The 20,769-nt window shown below is 46.9% G+C and overlaps 1 protein-coding gene across 4 annotated transcripts in view; it reads left to right on the forward strand.

Moving 5' to 3' along the window:
* Positions 1 to 20,437, forward strand: part of fndc3a (fibronectin type III domain containing 3A) — a 176,131-nt gene extending 155,694 nt beyond the window's left edge. For all 4 annotated transcript variants that reach the window (XM_036965064.2, XM_090224036.1, XM_036965067.2 and 1 more), the window contains 3 exons: positions 4,875 to 5,041; positions 8,676 to 8,806; positions 14,562 to 20,437. In XM_036965064.2, coding sequence (XP_036820959.1) covers positions 4,875 to 5,041; positions 8,676 to 8,806; positions 14,562 to 14,873 — 610 coding nt within the window. In that variant the 3' untranslated portion in view covers positions 14,874 to 20,437. The remainder of the gene's footprint in view (positions 1 to 4,874; positions 5,042 to 8,675; positions 8,807 to 14,561) is intronic.
* The last annotated feature ends 332 nt before the right edge of the window (positions 20,438 to 20,769 follow it).

Here is a 20,769-nt window from a genome sequence, read left to right on the forward strand (position 1 = left end):
CCTGGTAAAACCCTACAGTATCATTAGTACCAGCTGTAGATGGAGGACAAGAGAGGCAGGTTGGTAGCCTGGTAAAACCCTACAAGATCATTAGTACCAGCTGTAGACAGAGGACAAGAGAGGCAGGTTGGTAGCCTGGTAAAACCCTACAGGATCATTAGTACCAGCTGTAGATGGAGGACAAGAGAGGCAGGTTGGTAGCCTGGTAAAACCCTACAGGATCATTAGTACCAGCTGTAGATGGAGGACAAGAGAGGCAGGTTGGTAGCCTGGTAAAACCCTACAGGATCATTAGTACCAGCTGTAGACAGAGGACAAGAGAGGCAGGTTGGTAGCCTGGTAAAACCCTACAGGATCATTAGTACCAGCTGTAGACAGAGGACAAGAGAGGCAGGTTGGTAGCCTGGTAAAACCCTACAGGATCATTAGTAGACAGAGGACAAGAGAGGCAGGTTGGTAGCCTGGTAAAACCCTACAGTATCATTAGTACCAGCTGCAGACAGAGGACAAGAGGCAGGTTGGTAGCCTGGTAAAACCCTACAGGATCATTAGTACCAGCTGTAGACAGAGGACAAGAGAGGCAGGTTGGTAGCCTGGTAAAACCCTACAGGATCATTAGTACCAGCTGTAGACAGAGGACAAGAGGCAGGTTGGTAGCCTGGTAAAACCCTACAGTATCATTAGTACCAGCTGTAGACAGAGGACAAGAGAGGCAGGTTGGTAGCCTGGTAAAACCCTACAGGATCATTAGTACCAGCTGTAGACGGAGGACAAGAGGCAGGTTGGTAGCCTGATAAAACCCTACAGGATCATTAGTGCCAGCTGTAGACAGAGGACAAGAGAGGCAGGTTGGTAGCCTGGTAAAACCCTACAGTATCATTAGTACCAGCTGTAGATGGAGGACAAGAGGCAGGTTGGTAGCCTGGTAAAACCCTACAGGATCATTAGTACCAGCTGTAGATGGAGGACAAGAGAGGCAGGTTGGTAGCCTGGTAAAACCCTACAGGATCATTAGTACCAGCTTTAGATGGAGGACAAGAGAGGCAGGTTGGTAGCCTGGTAAAACCCTACAGTATCATTAGTACCAGCTGTAGACGGAGGACAAGAGAGGCAGGTTGGTAGCCTGGTAAAACCCTACAGGATCATTAGTACCAGCTGTAGACAGAGGACAAGAGAGGCAGGTTGGTAGCCTGGTAAAACCCTACAGGATCATTAGTACCAGCTGTAGACAGAGGACAAGAGAGGCAGGTTGGTAGCCTGGTAAAACCCTACAGTATCATTAGTACCAGCTGTAGATGGAGGACAAGAGAGGCAGGTTGGTAGCCTGGTAAAACCCTACAGGATCATTAGTACCAGCTGTAGATGGAGGACAAGAGAGGCAGGTTGGTAGCCTGGTAAAACCCTACAGGATCATTAGTACCAGCTGTAGACAGAGGACAAGAGAGGCAGGTTGGTAGCCTGGTAAAACCTTACAGTATCATTAGTACCAGCTGTAGACGGAGGACAAGAGAGGCAGGTTGGTAGCCTGGTAAAACCCTACAGGATCATTAGTACCAGCTGTAGATGGAGGACAAGAGGCAGGTTGGTAGCCTGGTAAAACCCTACAGGATCATTAGTACCAGCTGTAGACAGAGGACAAGAGAGGCAGGTTGGTAGCCTGGTAAAACCCTACATGATCATTAGTACCAGCTGTAGACAGAGGACAAGAGAGGCAGGTTGGTAGCCTGGTAAAACCCTACAGTATCATTAGTACCAGCTGTAGACAGAGGACAAGAGAGGCAGGTTGGTAGCCTGGTAAAACCCTACAGGATCATTAGTACCAGCTGTAGATGGAGGACAAGAGAGGCAGGTTGGTAGCCTGGTAAACCCTACAGGATCATTAGTACCAGCTGTAGACAGAGGACAAGAGAGGCAGGTTGGTAGCCTGGTAAAACCCTACAGTATCATTAGTACCAGCTGTAGACAGAGGACAAGAGAGGCAGGTTGGTAGCCTGGTAAAACCCTACAGGATCATTAGTACCAGCTGTAGACAGAGGACAAGAGAGGCAGGTTGGTAGCCTGGTAAAACCCTACAGTATCATTAGTACCAGCTGTAGACAGAGGGCAAGAGAGGCAGGTTGGTAGCCTGGTAAAACCCTACAGTATCATTAGTAGACAGAGGACAAGAGAGGCAGGTTGGTAGCCTGGTAAAACCCTACAGTATCATTAGTACCAGCTGTAGACAGAGGACAAGAGAGGCAGGTTGGTAGCCTGGTAAAACCCTACAGGATCATTAGTACCAGCTGTAGACAGAGGACAAGAGAGGCAGGTTGGTAGCCTGGTAAAACCCTACAGGATCATTAGTACCAGCTGTAGACGGAGGACAAGAGGCAGGTTGGTAGCCTGATAAAACCCTACAGGATCATTAGTACCAGCTGTAGACAGAGGACAAGAGAGGCAGGTTGGTAGCCTGGTAAAACCCTACAGGATCATTAGTACCAGCTGTAGACAGAGGACAAGAGAGGCAGGTTGGTAGCCTGGTAAAACCCTACAGTATCATTAGTACCAGCTGTAGATGGAGGACAAGAGAGGCAGGTTGGGAGCCTGGTAAAACCCTACAGTATCATTAGTACCAGCTGTAGACAGAGGACAATAGAGGCAGGTTGGTAGCCTGGTAAAACCCTACAGGATCATTAGTACCAGCTGTAGACAGAGGACAAGAGAGGCAGGTTGGTAGCCTGGTAAAACCCTACAGTATCATTAGTACCAGCTGTAGACAGAGGACAAGAGGCAGGTTGGTAGCCTGGTAAAACCCTACAGGATCATTAGCCTGGAATCTCTGGATGGAAATATATGGTTTTATGGTGCAGAAAGGTGTTGATATGGTTCAGAAAGGTGTTGATATGGTGCAGACAGAAAAGGTGTTGAGATGGTGCAGAAAGGTGTTGATATGGTGCAGACAGACAGAAAGGTGTTGATATGGTGCAGAAAGGTGTTGATATGGTGCAGAAAGGTGTTGATATGGTGCAGAAAGGTGTTGATATGGTGCAGAAAGGTGTTGCTATGGTGCAGAAAGGTGTTGATATGGTGCAGAAAGGTGTTGATATGGTGCAGACAGACAAAGGTGTTGATATGGTGCAGAAAGGTGTTGATATGGTTCAGACAGACAGAAAGGTGTTGCTATGGTGCAGAAAGGTGTTGCTATGGTGCAGAAAGGTGTTGATATGGTGCAGAAAGGTGTTGATATGGTGCAGACAAAGGTGTTGATATGGTGCAGAAAGGTGTTGATATGGTTCAGACAGACAGAAAGGTGTTGATATGGTGCAGACAGACAAAAAGATGTTGATATGGTGCAGACAGACAGAAAGGTGTTGATATGGTGCAGAAAGGTGTTGATATGGTGTGGAAAGGTGTTGATATGGTGCAGAAATGTGTTGATATGGTTCAGACAGACAGAAAGGTGTTGATATGGTGCAGAAAGGTGTTGATATGGTTCAGACAGACAGAAAGGTGTTGATATGGTGCAGACAGACATAAAGGTGTTTATATGGTGCAGACAGACCGAAAGGTGTTGATATGGTGCAGACAGACAGAAAGGTGTTGATATGGTGCAGACAGACAGAAAGGTGTTGATATGGGGCAGACAGACAGAAAGGTGTTGATATGGGGCAGACAGACAGAAAGGTGTTGATATGGTGCAGAAAGGTGTTGATATGGTGCAGAAAGGTGTTGATATGGTTCAGAAAGGTGTTGATATGGTTCAGAAAGGTGTTGATATGGTGCAGAAAGGTGTTGATATGGTGCAGAAAGGTGTTGATATGGTGCAGAAAGGTGTTGATATGGGGCAGAAAGGTGTTGATATGGTGCAGAAAGGTGTTGATATGGTTCAGAAAGGTGTTGATATGGGGCAGAAAGGTGTTGATATGGTGAAGAAAGGTGTTGATATGGTTCAGAAAGGTGTTGATATGGTTCAGACAGACAGAAAGGTGTTGATATGGTGCAGAAAGGTGTTGATATGGTGCAGAAAGGTGTTGATATGGTGCAGAAAGGTGTTGATATGGTGCAGACAGACAGAAAGGTGTTGATATGGTGCAGAAAGGTGTTGATATGGTTCAGACAGACAGAAAGGTGTTGATATGGTGCAGACAGACATAAAGGTGTTGATATGGTGCAGACAGACAGAAAGGTGTTGATATGGGGCAGACAGACAGAAAGGTGTTGATATGGTGCAGAAAGGTGTTGATATGGTGCAGAAAGGTGTTGATATGGTTCAGAAAGGTGTTGATATGGTTCAGAAAGGTGTTGATATGGTGCAGAAAGGTGTTGATATGGTGCAGAAAGGTGTTGATATGGTGCAGAAAGGTGTTGATATGGTGCAGACAGACAGAAAGGTGTTGATATGGTGCAGAAAGGTGTTGATATGGTTCAGACAGACAGAAAGGTGTTGATATGGTGCAGACAGACATAAAGGTGTTGATATGGGGCAGACAGACAGAAAGGTGTTGATATGGGGCAGACAGACAGAAAGGTGTTGATATGGTGCAGAAAGGTGTTGATATGGTGCAGAAAGGTGTTGATATGGTTCAGAAAGGTGTTGATATGGTTCAGAAAGGTGTTGATATGGTGCCGCTTTTTTCATGTTCAAATAAGGAGACTGGCAGACGACCTGTTTCATACCTCTCTCCTTGTCGTCCCCTCTCTCCCCTGCCGTCCCCTCTCCCCTGTCGTCCCCTCTCTCCTTGTCGTCCCCTCTCTCCTTGTCGTCCCCTCTCTCCCCTGCTGTCCCCTCTCTCCCTGCCGTCCCCTCTCTCCCCTGCCGTCCCCTCTCTCCCCTGCCGTCCCCTCTCTCCCCTGCCGTCCCCTCTCTCCCCTGCCGTCCCCTCTCTCCTCTGCAGGTTTGTCTCCTTGTACAGAGGGCCCTGCCACACTCACAAAGTCCAGCGACTCAATGAGTGTACCTCGTACATGTTCCGCATCCAGGCCTTCAACGAGGCGGGCCAAGGTCCCTTCTCCACGGTTTACACCTTCACCACCCCCCGCTCGCCGCCCGCCCCTATTAAAGGTACGTCTCTCTTTTCAGCCCCTCTATCCTCCACACGTCCTCTCACCTCACTTCCTGTCCCGTTCTCTCCCATCCTCTCACCTTTTTCCTGACTCACCTTTCAGCTTCACTGTCCTCAGCCTCACTGTCCTCACCTTTCAGCCTCACTGTCCTCAGCCTCACTGTCCTCAGCCTCACTGTCCTCACCTTTCAGCCTCACTGTCCTCAGCTTCACTGTCCTCACCTTTCAGCCTCACTGTCCTCAGCTTCACTGTCCTCACCTTTCAGCCTCACTGTCCTCAGCTTCACTGTCCTCACCTTTCAGCCTCACTGTCCTCAGCTTCACTGTCCTCACCTTTCAGCCTCACTGTCCTCAGCTTCACTGTCCTCACCTTTCAGCCTCACTGTCCTCAGCTTCATTGTCCTCACCTTTCAGCCTCACTGTCCTCACCTTTCAGCCTCACTGTCCTCAGCCTCACTGTCCTCACCTTTCAGCCTCACGGTCCTCAGCTTCACTGTCCTCACCTTTCAGCCTCACTGTCCTCAGCTTCACTGTCCTCACCTTTCAGCCTCACTGTCCTCAGCTTCACTGTCCTCACCTTTCAGCCTCACTGTCCTCAGCTTCACTGTCCTCACCTTTCAGCCTCACTGTCCTCACCTTTCAGCCTCACTGTCCTCAGCCTCACTGTCCTCACCTTTCAGCCTCACTGTCCTCAGCCTCACTGTCCTCACCTTTCAGCCTCACTGTCCTCACCTTTCAGCCTCACTGTCCTCAGCTTCACTGTCCTCACCTTTCAGCCTCACTGTCCTCAGCTTCACTGTCCTCACCTTTCAGCCTCACTGTCCTCAGCTTCACTGTCCTCAGCTTCACTGTCCTCACCTTTCAGCCTCACTGTCCTCAGCTTCACTGTCCTCACCTTTCAGCCTCACTGTCCTCAGCTTCATTGTCCTCACCTTTCAGCCTCACTGTCCTCACCTTTCAGCCTCACTGTCCTCACCTTTCAGCCTCACTGTCCTCAGCTTCACTGTCCTCACCTTTCAGCCTCACTGTCCTCAGCTTCACTGTCCTCACCTTTCAGCCTCACTGTCCTCAGCTTCATTGTCCTCACCTTTCAGCCTCACTGTCCTCACCTTTCAGCCTCACTGTCCTCAGCCTCACTGACCTCACCTTTCAGCCTCACTGTCCTCACCTTTCAGCCTCACTGTCCTCAGCTTCACTGTCCTCACCTTTCAGCCTCACTGTCCTCAGCTTCACTGTCCTCAGCTTCACTGTCCTCACCTTTCAGCCTCACTGTCCTCAGCTTCACTGTCCTCAGCTTCACTGTCCTCACCTTTCAGCCTCACTGTCCTCAGCTTCACTGTCCTCACCTTTCAGCCTCACTGTCCTCAGCTTCATTGTCCTCACCTTTCAGCCTCACTGTCCTCAGCTTCACTGTCCTCACCTTTCAGATTCACTGTCCTCAGCATTCAGCCTCACTGTCCTCACCTTTCAGCCTCACTGTCCTCACCTTTCAGCCTCACTGTCCTCACTGTACTCAGCTTCACTGTCCTCACCTTTCAGCCTCACTGTCCTCACCTTTCAGCCTCACTGTCCTCACCTTTCAGCCTCACTGTCCTCACCTTTCAGCCTCACTGTCCTCACCTTTCAGCCTCACTGTCCTCAGCTTCACTGTCCTCACCTTTCAGCCTCACTGTCCTCAGCTTCATTGTCCTCACCTTTCAGCCTCACTGTCCTCACCTTTCAGCCTCACTGTCCTCACCTTTCAGCCTCACTGTCCTCAGCTTCACTGTCCTCACCTTTCAGCCTCACTGTCCTCAGCTTCATTGTCCTCACCTTTCAGCCTCACTGTCCTCACCTTTCAGCCTCATTGTCCTCAGCTTCACTGTCCTCACCTTTCAGCTTCACTGTCCTCAGCTTCACTGTCCTCACCTTTCAGCCTCACTGTCCTCAGCTTCACTGTCCTCACCTTTCAGCCTCACTGTCCTCAGCCTCACTGTCCTCACCTTTCAGCCTCACTGTCCTCAGCTTCACTGTCCTCACCTTTCAGCCTCACTGTCCTCACCTTTCAGCCTCACTGTCCTCACCTTTCAGCCTCACTGTCCTCAGCTTCACTGTCCTCACCTTTCAGCCTCACTGTCCTCAGCTTCACTGTCCTCACCTTTCAGCCTCACTGTCCTCAGCTTCATTGTCCTCACCTTTCAGCCTCACTGTCCTCACCTTTCAGCCTCACTGTCCTCAGCCTCACTGTCCTCACCTTTCAGCCTCACTGTCCTCAGCTTCACTGTCCTCACCTTTCAGCCTCACTGTCCTCAGCTTCACTGTCCTCACCTTTCAGCCTCACTGTCCTCAGCTTCACTGTCCTCACCTTTCAGCCTCACTGTCCTCAGCTTCACTGTCCTCACCTTTCAGCCTCACTGTCCTCACCTTTCAGCCTCACTGTCCTCAGCCTCACTGTCCTCACCTTTCAGCCTCACTGTCCTCAGCCTCACTGTCCTCACCTTTCAGCCTCACTGTCCTCACCTTTCAGCCTCACTGTCCTCAGCTTCACTGTCCTCACCTTTCAGCCTCACTGTCCTCAGCTTCACTGTCCTCACCTTTCAGCCTCACTGTCCTCAGCTTCACTGTCCTCAGCTTCACTGTCCTCACCTTTCAGCCTCACTGTCCTCAGCTTCACTGTCCTCACCTTTCAGCCTCACTGTCCTCAGCTTCATTGTCCTCACCTTTCAGCCTCACTGTCCTCACCTTTCAGCCTCACTGTCCTCACCTCTCAGCCTCACTGTCCTCAGCTTCACTGTCCTCACCTTTCAGCCTCACTGTCCTCAGCTTCACTGTCCTCACCTTTCAGCCTCACTGTCCTCAGCTTCATTGTCCTCACCTTTCAGCCTCACTGTCCTCACCTTTCAGCCTCACTGTCCTCAGCCTCACTGACCTCACCTTTCAGCCTCACTGTCCTCACCTTTCAGCCTCACTGTCCTCAGCTTCACTGTCCTCACCTTTCAGCCTCACTGTCCTCAGCTTCACTGTCCTCAGCTTCACTGTCCTCACCTTTCAGCCTCACTGTCCTCAGCTTCACTGTCCTCAGCTTCACTGTCCTCACCTTTCAGCCTCACTGTCCTCAGCTTCACTGTCCTCACCTTTCAGCCTCACTGTCCTCAGCTTCATTGTCCTCACCTTTCAGCCTCACTGTCCTCAGCTTCACTGTCCTCACCTTTCAGATTCACTGTCCTCAGCATTCAGCCTCACTGTCCTCACCTTTCAGCCTCACTGTCCTCACCTTTCAGCCTCACTGTCCTCACTGTACTCAGCTTCACTGTCCTCACCTTTCAGCCTCACTGTCCTCACCTTTCAGCCTCACTGTCCTCACCTTTCAGCCTCATTGTCCTCAGCTTCACTGTCCTCACCTTTCAGCTTCACTGTCCTCAGCTTCACTGTCCTCACCTTTCAGCCTCACTGTCCTCAGCTTCACTGTCCTCACCTTTCAGCCTCACTGTCCTCAGCCTCACTGTCCTCACCTTTCAGCCTCACTGTCCTCAGCTTCACTGTCCTCACCTTTCAGCCTCACTGTCCTCAGCTTCACTGTCCTCACCTTTCAGCCTCACTGTCCTCACCTTTCAGCCTTTCAATCTTTGAGCGTGTTGTACTCTCTCTCTGTAGCTCCCAGAGTGGAGCGTGTGGAGGACATGTCTTCAGTCTGTGAGGTGAGCTGGGAGCCCCTGCTGCCCATGAAGGGAGACCCCATCATCTACACGGTGCAAAGCATGATGGGTAACTCTGAGTACAAACAGGTAAGAAGAATGAGAAGGGATGTGATTTATGTAACACTGGATGTGGGGGGTGGAAACTCACCACAGCTTCTGTCAATGGGTAGCACCTCACCGAAGTCGTACAACGTTGGCTTGTCATTGAATTCACATCACCGTCTTTAGTCATCGCTGTACAACAGTGGTCACCGACCGGCAGGTCACCGACAGCTGGTTGATCTCTAAGGCATTCCTGAAGGTAGAACTACTCCGGCCTTCCCAGCAGCCCGAGAGACCTGTAGAAGGCTGATGTTTAACTACCTAACGTTGCCCATGAATGGAAGTTAGGCTAGCGAGCAGGCATTTTAGCCAGGTATCCTGGGACAACAAAACGTACTAAAATCACGTACTGTGTGACAGTGATGGACTGTTTCATCAACATGAAAGAGAGGAGGAGGGCGTTGTTGACTCACCCTGCTTGTAGAGAAACACCATGTTTCGAAAGCGCACACACACACACACACAAGAGAAATCAGAATCAGCCACATCATGTTTAACTTGCGTTGATTGGACTAAATAGTTTTTGGTATCTTTCAGTTGTCACTGTATTAGACTAAGCGGAGGTGATTTGACGATGTTGGAAATGGTGCTGGAATAGTGGAGGCAGCTCCTGGTTTATTTGTGACTTGCGGTAACTCTCTGTAGTTCTAAATCAATAGTAGTTTAGTGGTGCGAACATGTCAGACACATGACCTTGCTTGACCCTGCTGTAGGTCATGTAACTGTTGGTTACATCTAATATGTTTTGTGGACTCCACCGGACAGGAGTGGCTCTTCTAGTTTTGTGATAAAACAAAGGTGTGGTTGAATTTATTCTGCCACAACCGAGAACTTTGTTTGTAATATGTTTGTTTTTTTTCCTGCCTTTGCTTCCCCAATTATTTTACCAACACACTGCTACTGCACTTTTGTAAACCATAAAATGTTCGTTCACCCTACTTCCACTCACGCTACAACCGGCACTGCAGCTCTTATCAGTAACAGTGTATTTATACGTTATAAGTTCCTATTATTAGTAGCTTGTGTCTTGTTTTTAAATTGTTATTTCACTTTCTCTGGTCAAAGGAGTAACAACATGAATTGGTACATGAGGCAAAAAATAATGCAGTGTGACTTGAGTTTCACCATCAGCTGGAAGACTGAGTCAGGTGAGAGAGCAGAGGGACAAAGAGTCAGGTGAGAGAGCGGGGGGACAGAGAGTCAGGTGAGAGAGCGGGGGGGACAGAGAGTCAGGTGAGAGAGCGGGGGACAGAGAGTCAGGTGAGAGAGCGGAGGGACAGAGAGTCAGGTGAGAGAGCAGAGAGTCAGGTGAGAGAGCAGAGAGTCAGGTGAGAGAGCAGAGGGACAGAGAGTCAGGTGAGAGAGCAGAGAGTCAGGTGAGAGAGCAGAGAGTCAGGTGAGAGAGCAGAGAGAGCAGAGGGACAGAGAGTCAGGTGAGAGAGCAGAGGGACAGAGAGTCAGGTGAGAGAGCAGAGGGACAGAGAGTCAGGTGAGAGAGTGGAGCGTCAGGTGAGAGAGCAGAGGGACAGAGAGTCAGGTGAGAGAGCAGAGAGTCAGGTGAGAGAGCAGAGAGTCAGGTGAGAGAGCAGAGGGACAGAGAGTCAGGTGAGAGAGCGGGGGGACAGCGAGTCAGGTCACCCCTGCTCCCTCACCTCAGACTGACCATCAACAAATTATCTATTACCAGTGTGATCATATCCCAAAACATTTACATAATTTCAAAATGATCTATGAAGAACTCCATTGGCAGGGCAATTCAAGCGTAGCCGATATGCAGTGATAATGTACTGGTCTTATAGCCTACTGCACAAACCTCACTGCTACAGAACTGTGTTTAATAGCTTAATGTTGCAATAGGCTTACGGTTTTAAGTCACGTTTAAAAAAAAAAAAATGAAATAAGAAATCCAAGCGGTAGATCTTGGCTTGCATCAGGAAGTGTTCTTGACTCAGAAAATGTTGGTGACCACTCTGCTGTACAACTACATTATGCAAATCAGCGACAAAATAGATGGAGGTTATCCGTTGTGCCAGTTAGCGCAGCTGTAGGAGATCTTTATCAGGCCGAGTGGTGATTCCTCTGTCTAAATGCATCGTTATGATGACTGATGTTGATCCCTGAGGAGACCCCAGGTGTCTAGCCTCCCTCTCCATCCCTCTCAGCAGTAACTCTTAGCAGGCCAACCTGGGGTAGTGGTGGGCTCAGCAGTAACTCTTAGCAGGCCAACCTGGGGTAATGGTGGGCTTAGCAGTAACTCTTAGCAGGCCAACTTGGGGTAGTGGTGGGATCATCGGTAACTCTTAGCAGGCCAACCTGGGGTAATGGTGGGCTTAGCAGTAACTCTTAGCAGGCCAACCTGGGGTAGTGGTGGGCTCATCGGTAACTCTTAGCAGGCCAACCTGGGGTAATGGTGGGCTCAGCAGTATCTCTTAGCAGGCCAACCTGGGATAGTGGTGGGCTCAGCAGTAACTCTTAGCAGGCCAACCTGGGATAGTGGTGGGCTCAGCAGTATCTCTTAGCAGGCCAACCTGGGATAGTGGTGGGCTCAGCAGTAACTCTTAGCAGGCCAACCTGGGATAGTGGTGGGCTCAGCAGTAACTCTTAGCAGGCCAACTTGGGGTAGTGGTGGGATCATCGGTAACTCTTAGCAGGCCAACCTGGGGTAATGGTGGGCTTAGCAGTAACTCTTAGCAGGCCAACCTGGGGTAGTGGTGGGCTCATCGGTAACTCTTAGCAGGCCAACCTGGGGTAATGGTGGGCTCAGCAGTATCTCTTAGCAGGCCAACCTGGGATAGTGGTGGGCTCAGCAGTAACTCTTAGCAGGCCAACCTGGGATAGTGGTGGGCTCAGCAGTATCTCTTAGCAGGCCAACCTGGGATAGTGGTGGGCTCAGCAGTAACTCTTAGCAGGCCAACCTGGGATAGTGGTGGGCTCAGCAGTATCTCTTAGCAGGCCAACCTGGGGTAATGGTGGACTCAGCAGTAACTCTTAGCAGGCCAACCTGGGGTAATGGTGGACTCAGCAGTAACTCTTAGCAGGCCAACCTAAAAATATGAACATGCAGTGGTTTATGTGTGCATTGGAGGTTTTCATGGGTGTAAAAGTTGGATCCGTTCTAAAATGGACCTGGGGCTTTCCCACCCGGACCCGATATGCATAAATAATTTTTTTTTTTTTTACATAGAGACCCGTTGCGTCCAGACCCGGTCCGATCTGTGTGGGGGAAGCAGCAGAAAAGTCTGTTTTTTTGTGCTACTTTATTAACCAGAGCTGATAAACCGCGAGAGGAAGGGAGAGAGGCGGGGCTCTAGCAGGCGGGGAGGGGCCGTACTGTGAGTGACACGGGGAGGAGGGAGAGAGAGGCGAGAGACCTCAACCGACCAAGCCAACTCCAGCTTTAGTAGACTAATAGCTGCCATAGCTAGGTTATTTATCATCAATATGATTCCGTAGTACCTGTCTTGACTGCATGAAACCAGGAGAAGTTCAGCTAGCTAGCGTTAGCTTGCTAGGCTAATTGAGGCTGTCGTGCGTCCTACAGTTACAAACAACAACTCCATCCAGAATATGAAGTTGCAGCCTTCCTGTTGTCTCTTAGTCATTGTAGCCCATCCTTCTCTCTTTAACTTTTAATTCCGTCTTCCATTGGTTAGATATCTCCTAACTTTTGCCACACACGGAGCGAGTCTGACTGTAGCCTGTTGCCGCTTTGATGACTCATGATTGGCCAACAGGCTACGCGCTCCACTGTCCTGAAAAGCAAGAACATAAATGGTAGCATTTCCTCTATTGCAGCAGCAGTGGTGTTGGGGGATCTGAGTGGGCAACTTCCAGACAAGTCCGTTAAAATTCAGACATACCCGAGGCCCGTGACAATCATGTCAGATCTGACCCAGACCCGTGGATCTGGACCCGCTCGGGTCCCGGATTGGGTCTCGGGTATTGGAGTACAGGTGGATCCGTGAAGGCCTCTAGTATTTGTCTATCGGCTACATATACAGTACCGGTCTAAAGTTTAGAACACCTACTCATTCAAGGGTTTTTCTTTATTTTTTACTATTTTCTACATTGTAGAATAATAGATAAGACATCAAAACTATGAAATAACATATATGGAATCATGTAGTAACCAGAAAAAAGTGTTACACAAAAATATATTTTATATTCTTCAAATAGCCACCCTTTGCCTGGTTGACAGCCATTGAATCTGTATGTTTTGACCATGACAGTTTGCAATCTAAGGTAACACCAAGTCATTTAGTTTCCTCAACTTGTTCAACAGCCACACCATTCATTACCAGGTTCAGCTGAGGTCTAGAACTTAGGGAATGATTTGTACCAAATACAATGCTCTTAGTTTTAGAGATGTTCAGGACCAGTTTATTACTGGCCACGCATTCCAAAACAAACTGCAACTCTTTGTTAAGGGTTTCAGTGATTTCACTAGCTGTGGTGGCTGACACGTATAGGGTTGAATCATCAGCATACATGGACACACAAGCTTTGTTTAATGCCAGTGGCAGGTCATTGGTAAAAAAAAAAAGAATAGAAAAGAGTAGAGGGCCAAGAGAGCTGCCCTGTGGTACACCATTACAGAGAAGGTTCCATTAAAGAAAACCCTCCGAGTTCTATTAGATAGATGGATCCGAATCCACAATATGGCAGAGGTTGAAAAGCCACAACAGTAATGGCTATGGTAATGGTGGGCTCAGAGGCTGGCTGGCTGACGCTAATCTGCCTGTTATATGACAACCAAATTAAATAAGGAAGCTGTATGTGTCTGCCATTTAACACAGAGCTTTTGTCCTTTCATCACTCTATCCAATCACAGGCCTCCAAGCTACTGAGGCAGACCATGTGTTCTGTCTCCCTCCTACTTCCTTCCTGTGTATTCACCTCCCTTTCCTCTCTACCTCTCTCTTTCCTGTATCAATTCAATTCAAAGGGCTTTATTGACATGGGAAACATATGTTAACATTTCCAAAGCAAGTGAAATAGATAATAAACCATAAAAATTAACAGTAATCATTACACTACAAATGTCATATTATGTCTGTATACAGTGTTGTAATGATGGGCAAATAGTTAAATTACAAAAGGGAAAATATATAATATGGATTGTATTTACAATGGTGTTTGTTCTTCACTGATTGTCCTTTTCTTTTCGCTGTCTCCTCTCTCTCTCTCCCTCCCTCTCTCTCTGTCTCCTCTCTCTCCCTCTCTCTCTCCCTCTCTCTCTCGCTGTCTCCTTTCTCTCCCTCTGTCTCTCGCTGTCTCCTCTCTCTCTCTCCCTCCCTCCTCTCTCCCTCCCTCTCTCACGCTGTCTCCTCTCTCTCCCTCCCTCCTCTCTCCCTCCCTCTCTCACGCTGTCTCCTCGCTCTCTCCCTCCCTCCCTCTCTCCTCTCTCTCTCGCTCTCTCCCTCCCTCTTGCGCTGTCTCCTCTCCCTCCCTCTCTCCTCTCTCCCCCTCCCTCTCTCTCGCGCTGTCTCCTCTCTCTCTCTCGCTCTCTCCCTCCCTCTCTCGCTGTCTCCTCTCTCCCTCCCTCTCTCTCGCTGTCTCCTCTCTCTCTCTCGCTGTCTCCTCTCTCTCGACGTCTCCTCTCTCCCTCCCTCTCTCTCGCGGTCTCCTCTCTCTCCCTCCCTCCCTCTCTCTCGCTGTCTCTCTTCTCCAGGTGTAAAAAGGCTCTTCCATCTTGTACCAGGTGTATTCTAACCTCTCTCTCTCCCTCTCTCTCGTCCAGGTGTATAAAGGTTCTGCTACGTCCTACCAGATGCCCGGCCTGCAGCCCAACAGTGAGTACCGCTTCAGGGTGTGTGCCATCCGCCAGTGCCAGGATGCTCCAGAGCTGAGTGGTCCCTACAGCCCCACGGTGACGCTCTCCCCCCAGCGCAGTGAGCTGTCAGCGGGCAGTGTGAGCAGTGTGGGCCCCCGGGCTGGAGCTGACCCCGCCAGGCCCTTAACAGATGAGCAGTGGGCTGCTCTCATCATCATGCTCTGTGCAGTCATCTCCATCCTCATCGCTTTCATCATCCAGTACTTTGTTATCAAGTGAGCTTGTATCTCCCTTGTTCTTCTCCTCCGTCTCCTCCTCCCCAGTTCCTCCCTTCCTTCTCCTCCAAGCTGCAGGGTTACAGCTTTAATTTCCTGTTGATGTTGTAGTTTATTTCTGTTGTCACCTCTGGGTGATTATGATTAGCACCGGTGAGGGAGTCCAGGAGGCAGGAAGTCCAGAGGAAATGATAGCTTCCTGTCTTCCCCCTCCCTAACCTCCCTTTACAGAAGCCTCTCAATGTTTAACAAGAAGACACCGCTGTGTTTCGTTACCCTGCACAGAGTAGAGTACCACATTATGAGTCATAATACCCATAACACCTAGAGGTCGAACAGGGAAATGGTTCCAATTGTTTTTTTTTCCACATAGTGGATTTTTAGAAACACTTAAAAATAAGGGCTGTGTTTGCGTGGAGGCTTGCCCTGTTGTGGCGTTTTGATAAAATCTCTTTCAGACAAAGTGACTTTCGTCAATATATTCACCCGTATTTACCCTGCAAAACTTAAATGCTAATTAGCTGCTAATGTGGCTATCATAAAGAACTACAAATACCATGATGATCTGGACGAGACTGCCGAATCGAATTAACGATCTATTGTTAGCTCAATGGAGTAATGAATAAATTGGCAAAAATAATAATAATAAATGGACTATTCTGACAACTGTCTTGTGCCAGTTTTTTAAGTTGACACAAAACACCTGTTAGCTAAGGTGTCAGCTAGAGATGACGTGCCGGAGCTTGCTGGGATTTTGTCTACATGGATGCTATTTAGCATTTTCACATCTGAGAGTAAAATGGAGCCAAAATATATTGATAAAAGTCCTAGAGAAATTTACAGGGTTATCAGAAATGTCCCGCCAGGCTAAGCCTACACAAAACACAGCCCTTCATTTTAAGTGTTTCTAAAAAAAATCCCCTATGTGGGAAAAAATGAACAGTGGAAAAACTATTGGAACCGTTTCCCTGTTTGACCGCTAGGTGTTATGGGTATTGGCATTGTGACATCTCCACTGTGAGGCTCTATACTTCATTGTGATTGGTTAACCTGTACAGAATGGATAATGAAGGAGCAGGGTTTTACAGTTAAAAGAAAAAGTTCACTCACCATGTACGTGTCCAAACATATATATGTATAGATTATTCATTTATTTACATCGGTGGTTAAAAGGGTTCCGGTATGAAACTACGTTAGTATATAGGTTTATATTATATAGAATATGTGCTGTTAGGACCTGGGATCTGATTTGGCCAGTGTTTTGCACAGAAATGCACGATACACAGGTGTAGGTGTGCCACAGTTAAACATGCTGGCTTCACGACGTGCTCGTGGGAAATGGGAAGCTGGGAAATGGTACGTCTGACAGGATCAATAAGATTCAAGCTAGCTTTGATAGGCTTGCTAACGTCGCTTATAATAAAGTTAGCTAGCTTAAGGTTGACAAATACGGTCAGACTAGCTACATTTATCCAAATTGATACGGTTGTTAACTGTCAGAAACAAATTTGTTTGTCATTTGTTTTGGTTGGAAAAGGTTTTAAGGTCAGTGGTGAAACCTCTCAATTCGAGTAACATCATTTTCTCAGAGTTTCCCCGCTTGTAATTCTGACTTGAAGGTCATTCAAGTGAAATTTCCAACTGTGAACTAGGACCATCCGATAACTCCGATTAGCATGTGAACACAGCAACAGTTAGGAAGTAGCTGGGCGAGGGGGTGGGGGGAGGTCAGATTTCAGGTGTACCACAGAGATACCTAGGAAGGGGGAAGTGGCCACCACACCTTCTGTCGTTTATATAAAGGGTTAAATAGACAGGAAGAATATATATCCAATTCTTGTTTGCATTATAGAATGTTCATTTAGCACTTTCTAATTTTGTTGATGTTCAGAGGGGCGTAGGGACGCAGAAGTGGACTGGAGAAATGGTAGTATATTTTTGTATAGTGAAGACACAAGGGACATGTTAGTTGTTGGAGAAGTTAATCGCTCAGAAGTAGAGTTTAGGGGAAAATAAAACACATAAAACCAAACTAACACAATGATGATGAATAATTCTAATTATTTTTACTATCATATAGTTTATACTGTAGCTTGTATTCACAATCATGCAGAATATGTTGTTGTTGTTGTTGTTGTTCAACAAAACATGTACTTCGCTTACTATCCATATTCTCTTGTGTTTTTTGTGTGTGTTGTTTTTTCACTACTTCATTTTGCACCTTAAGTGAAAGAGGAAACCTCGACTGAATGTGTCTTGGTTTTGTTATCCATTTTTATAGAACTGCGTATTTTCAGATTGTACAAGCCCTACTGGTGTTTTGGGTGTGTTTTAAAAGTCCCAGTACCTACCACATGACGTGTTGTCATAGTAACAACAGATGTTTTTTTTTTCTCCCGTTGGTATCAGACCAGTTTGTTGTTTTCAGAGGATTAAAGAAAACAACATAAACTTGGATGCATTTTCTTAATTTCTCTCTTTTTTTTTTATTTTTAATTTTTTTTAATTTTTAGAAAACACAATTTGTTTTTTTTGTTTATTTTTTATTTTTTAGCAATATTGATTTGATGTTATCTAACATATAATACGTATAATATTAATCATGATGAAATTAAATAGTAGTTTTTTGGGGAGGATATCAACGTTTCTGATTTTATTTTTTGATTTCTTTACATCAGAGTCATTCATGTGAATATCTATTTTTTTATAAGATTGAAGTATATGGTATTATAACCAGAGAAAATAAGGAAACAGCTACGTAGATAAATAATCATAAACCATAATGAGTCAAAAACCACCGCAGATCAGAACTGTGTTAACTCGTACTTCCTGTTGATCTAAAGTTTGGCCTTTTTTTTTTTTTTGCGGACACACACTTCCTTCACGCCATTTCACCCGGTGCGTGGTGCTACACGTCACGGGGCGGGGGGGGGGGAGTATGATTTTTTGCGGCGCCGTATGGGGGGCACACGGTATAGACCCAGCTGAGCACTCGCTCAAGTCTGGATGGTGGAATCTATCAAACGCACCCGCTACAGGTTTACTAGTGCAGGGAGGACACGGCACAAATATAAAAAAAAAAAAAAATCACATTTAAACCACTTGTCTTTCCTCCAGTATTGTCTTGTGATGGATCTTGCGGTTTCATCGGGGAAGTAAACAAAATGGCGTCGCTGAATTCACGTTATGTTTTGCTTATTTCACGCAGCCACAGAATAGAAAGAAGCTAAACCAAATGATTTTTTGTATTTGAATTTCATTGTTTAAAGATGAGAGATAACGGTCACTCAAAGTAAGGGAATGTTCAATGAGGCTGGCTGTTTTAAGTCCTCCAGGATAATACGGTGTAGTTGGTAGATGATACGGTGTAGATGATACGGTGTAGTTGGTAGATGATACGGTGTAGTTGGTAGATGATACGGTGTAGCTGGTAGATGATACGGTTTAGATGATACGGTGAAGTTGGTAGATGATACAGTGTAGTTGGTAGATGATACGGTTTAGATGATACGGTGAAGTTGGTAGATGATACAGTGTAGTTGGTAGATGATACGGTGTAGCTGGTAGATGATACGGTGTAGCTGGTAGATGATACGGTGTAGATGATACGGTGTAGCTGGTAGATGATACGGTGTAGTTGGTAGATGATACGGTGTAGATGATACGGTGTAGATGATACGGTGTAGATGATACGGTGTAGTTGGTAGATGATACGGTGTAGTTGCCCTCCAACAAATAGAAGACCAAGGACATCCGAAATCCATCAGTTTAACGCTGAAACCGAATGTGTGTGTGTGTGTGTGTGTGTGTGTGTGTTGTGTGTGTGTGTGTGTGTGTTGTGTGTGTGTGTTGTGTGTGTGTGTGTGTGAGAGAGAATCTAATCGACACATAGTCTAATTCAATTACATAAATTCCAAAATACTGACATTTTAATCGATAACAAATTACATGACCTTCCCCTTGAAATCTATCAAATAAAATACTGAAGCCTTTTCAAATATACGAGGTAAACTGAGAACCATTGACAACACGATGACACAAGTCACTGAAAAGGATTGGGGAAAGGCTCAGTTAATCTGATTTTGTTCAATCGAAACACCAATCATTTAATCCCTGTGATTGACAGGTATAATTGCACGTTGACTAACCAAATCGCAGTGAAATTAGATAAATCTAGTCATGATTAGTTTCATATATTTAATTCAGTTAAATTTAGTAGATCGACTTAATAGCAGCAACCATTAACGTTTTTTGGGTTGGCTAGCAAGCTAAACTTGACGTTACACACCCGTTGACATTTGGGACCAATTTTTTTTCCAGCCACTCTGTAGCTAGCACGTTGAACAACGTGGATGCGCATCGGACAGTCCTCGAACTCTGTAGCTAGCACGTTGAACAACGTGGAGGCGCATCGGACAGTCCTCGCACTCTGTAGCTAGCACGTTGAACAACGTGGAGGCGCATCAGACAGTCCTCGCACTCTGTAGCTAGCACGTTGAACAACGTGGATGCGCATCGGACAGTCCTCGCACTCTGCAGCTAGCACGTTGAACAACATGGATGCGCATCGGACAGTCCTCGCACTCTGCAGCTAGCACGTTGAACAACGTGGATGCGCATCGGACAGTCCTCGCACTCTGTAGCTAGCACGTTGAACAACGTGGAGGCGCATCGGACAGTCCTCGCACTCTGTAGCTAGCACGTTGAACAACGTGGAGGCGCATCGGACAGTCCTCGCACTCTGTAGCTAGCACGTTGAACAACGTGGAGGCGCATCGGACAGTCCTCGCACTCTGTAGCTAGCACGTTGAACAACGTGCGTGGACGTGCATCGGACAGTCCTCGCACATTGAAACCCACACAGGCACCCGTTACGTATGACTCCGCCCACCGGGTAAAAATGGCATGAAAATGAATATGAATCCCTCTTCCCCCCCCCCACTGTGTGTTCCAAGTCTTTGTGACCGATTGCCGAGTTATGCGAGCTAATCAATGTAGTCTGTGATCAGGCAGTCTTGTGTTGTGTTTTGTTATGGACAAATATGATTCTGGCTGTTGCAACCATTATAATGATGATGATACAGGTACTTTGCAAACGTTTTTTTGGGGGGGGGGGGGATTACATTGATTTGGTCGACCGGGCATCTTTTGATTTCTGATGTCTTAATTATTTTTTGTCGTTTTAAAAATAATTATAGAATTCCTAATTGTTTTTGTTTGATAGTGATTGCATCGTAACACCTCAGCGCGGTGACAGATCAAACTACTGGGCTGAGGGAGAGAAAGAAGACACAAAACGCTACAACAACGAAACAAAACAACAATTAAAATATGCACAACACAAAAAAAAAAGAGACCATTTTTATGTAATTTTAATGTTTGCAGTTACCTCATAACACCGTACATTCCAAAATGAAAATTTGTTATACTACCAGTACCAGACATATCACTTTCAAATGTTCGTTATGGGAATAAAATTGTATAATCATAAGTATGTATCTAAAGTGTATCTGTATAGCCATGATATCTACAAAGATCCCATGCACAATAAAGATTTATAATTCTTAATTTCACCTTGTCTCGATTTGTCATGTCACAGTGTCTCCCTAACCTGCATCTTGACCCCCGAGACAGGACCACGGTGTCCCCCGACCTGCATGTGGGCCCCCAGACAGTGTCCCAACGACCAACCGCCTGGCCGTGGACTGGGGATGGACAAACAAACCCCACAGAGTCCCTGGACACGATTTAGATCAACCAATCAAATCATGAGAAAACAAAAAGATAATTACTTGACACATTGGAAAGACTTAACAAAAAAACAGAGCAAACTAGAATGCTTTTTGTCCCTAAACAGAGAGAACACAGTGGCAGAATACCTGACCACTGTGACTGACCCA

The sequence above is a fragment of the Oncorhynchus mykiss genome, chromosome 27, assembly GCF_057628025.1.
Source record: "Oncorhynchus mykiss isolate SJ-2025 chromosome 27, ASM5762802v1, whole genome shotgun sequence".
Taxonomy (NCBI): Eukaryota; Metazoa; Chordata; class Actinopteri; order Salmoniformes; family Salmonidae; genus Oncorhynchus; species Oncorhynchus mykiss.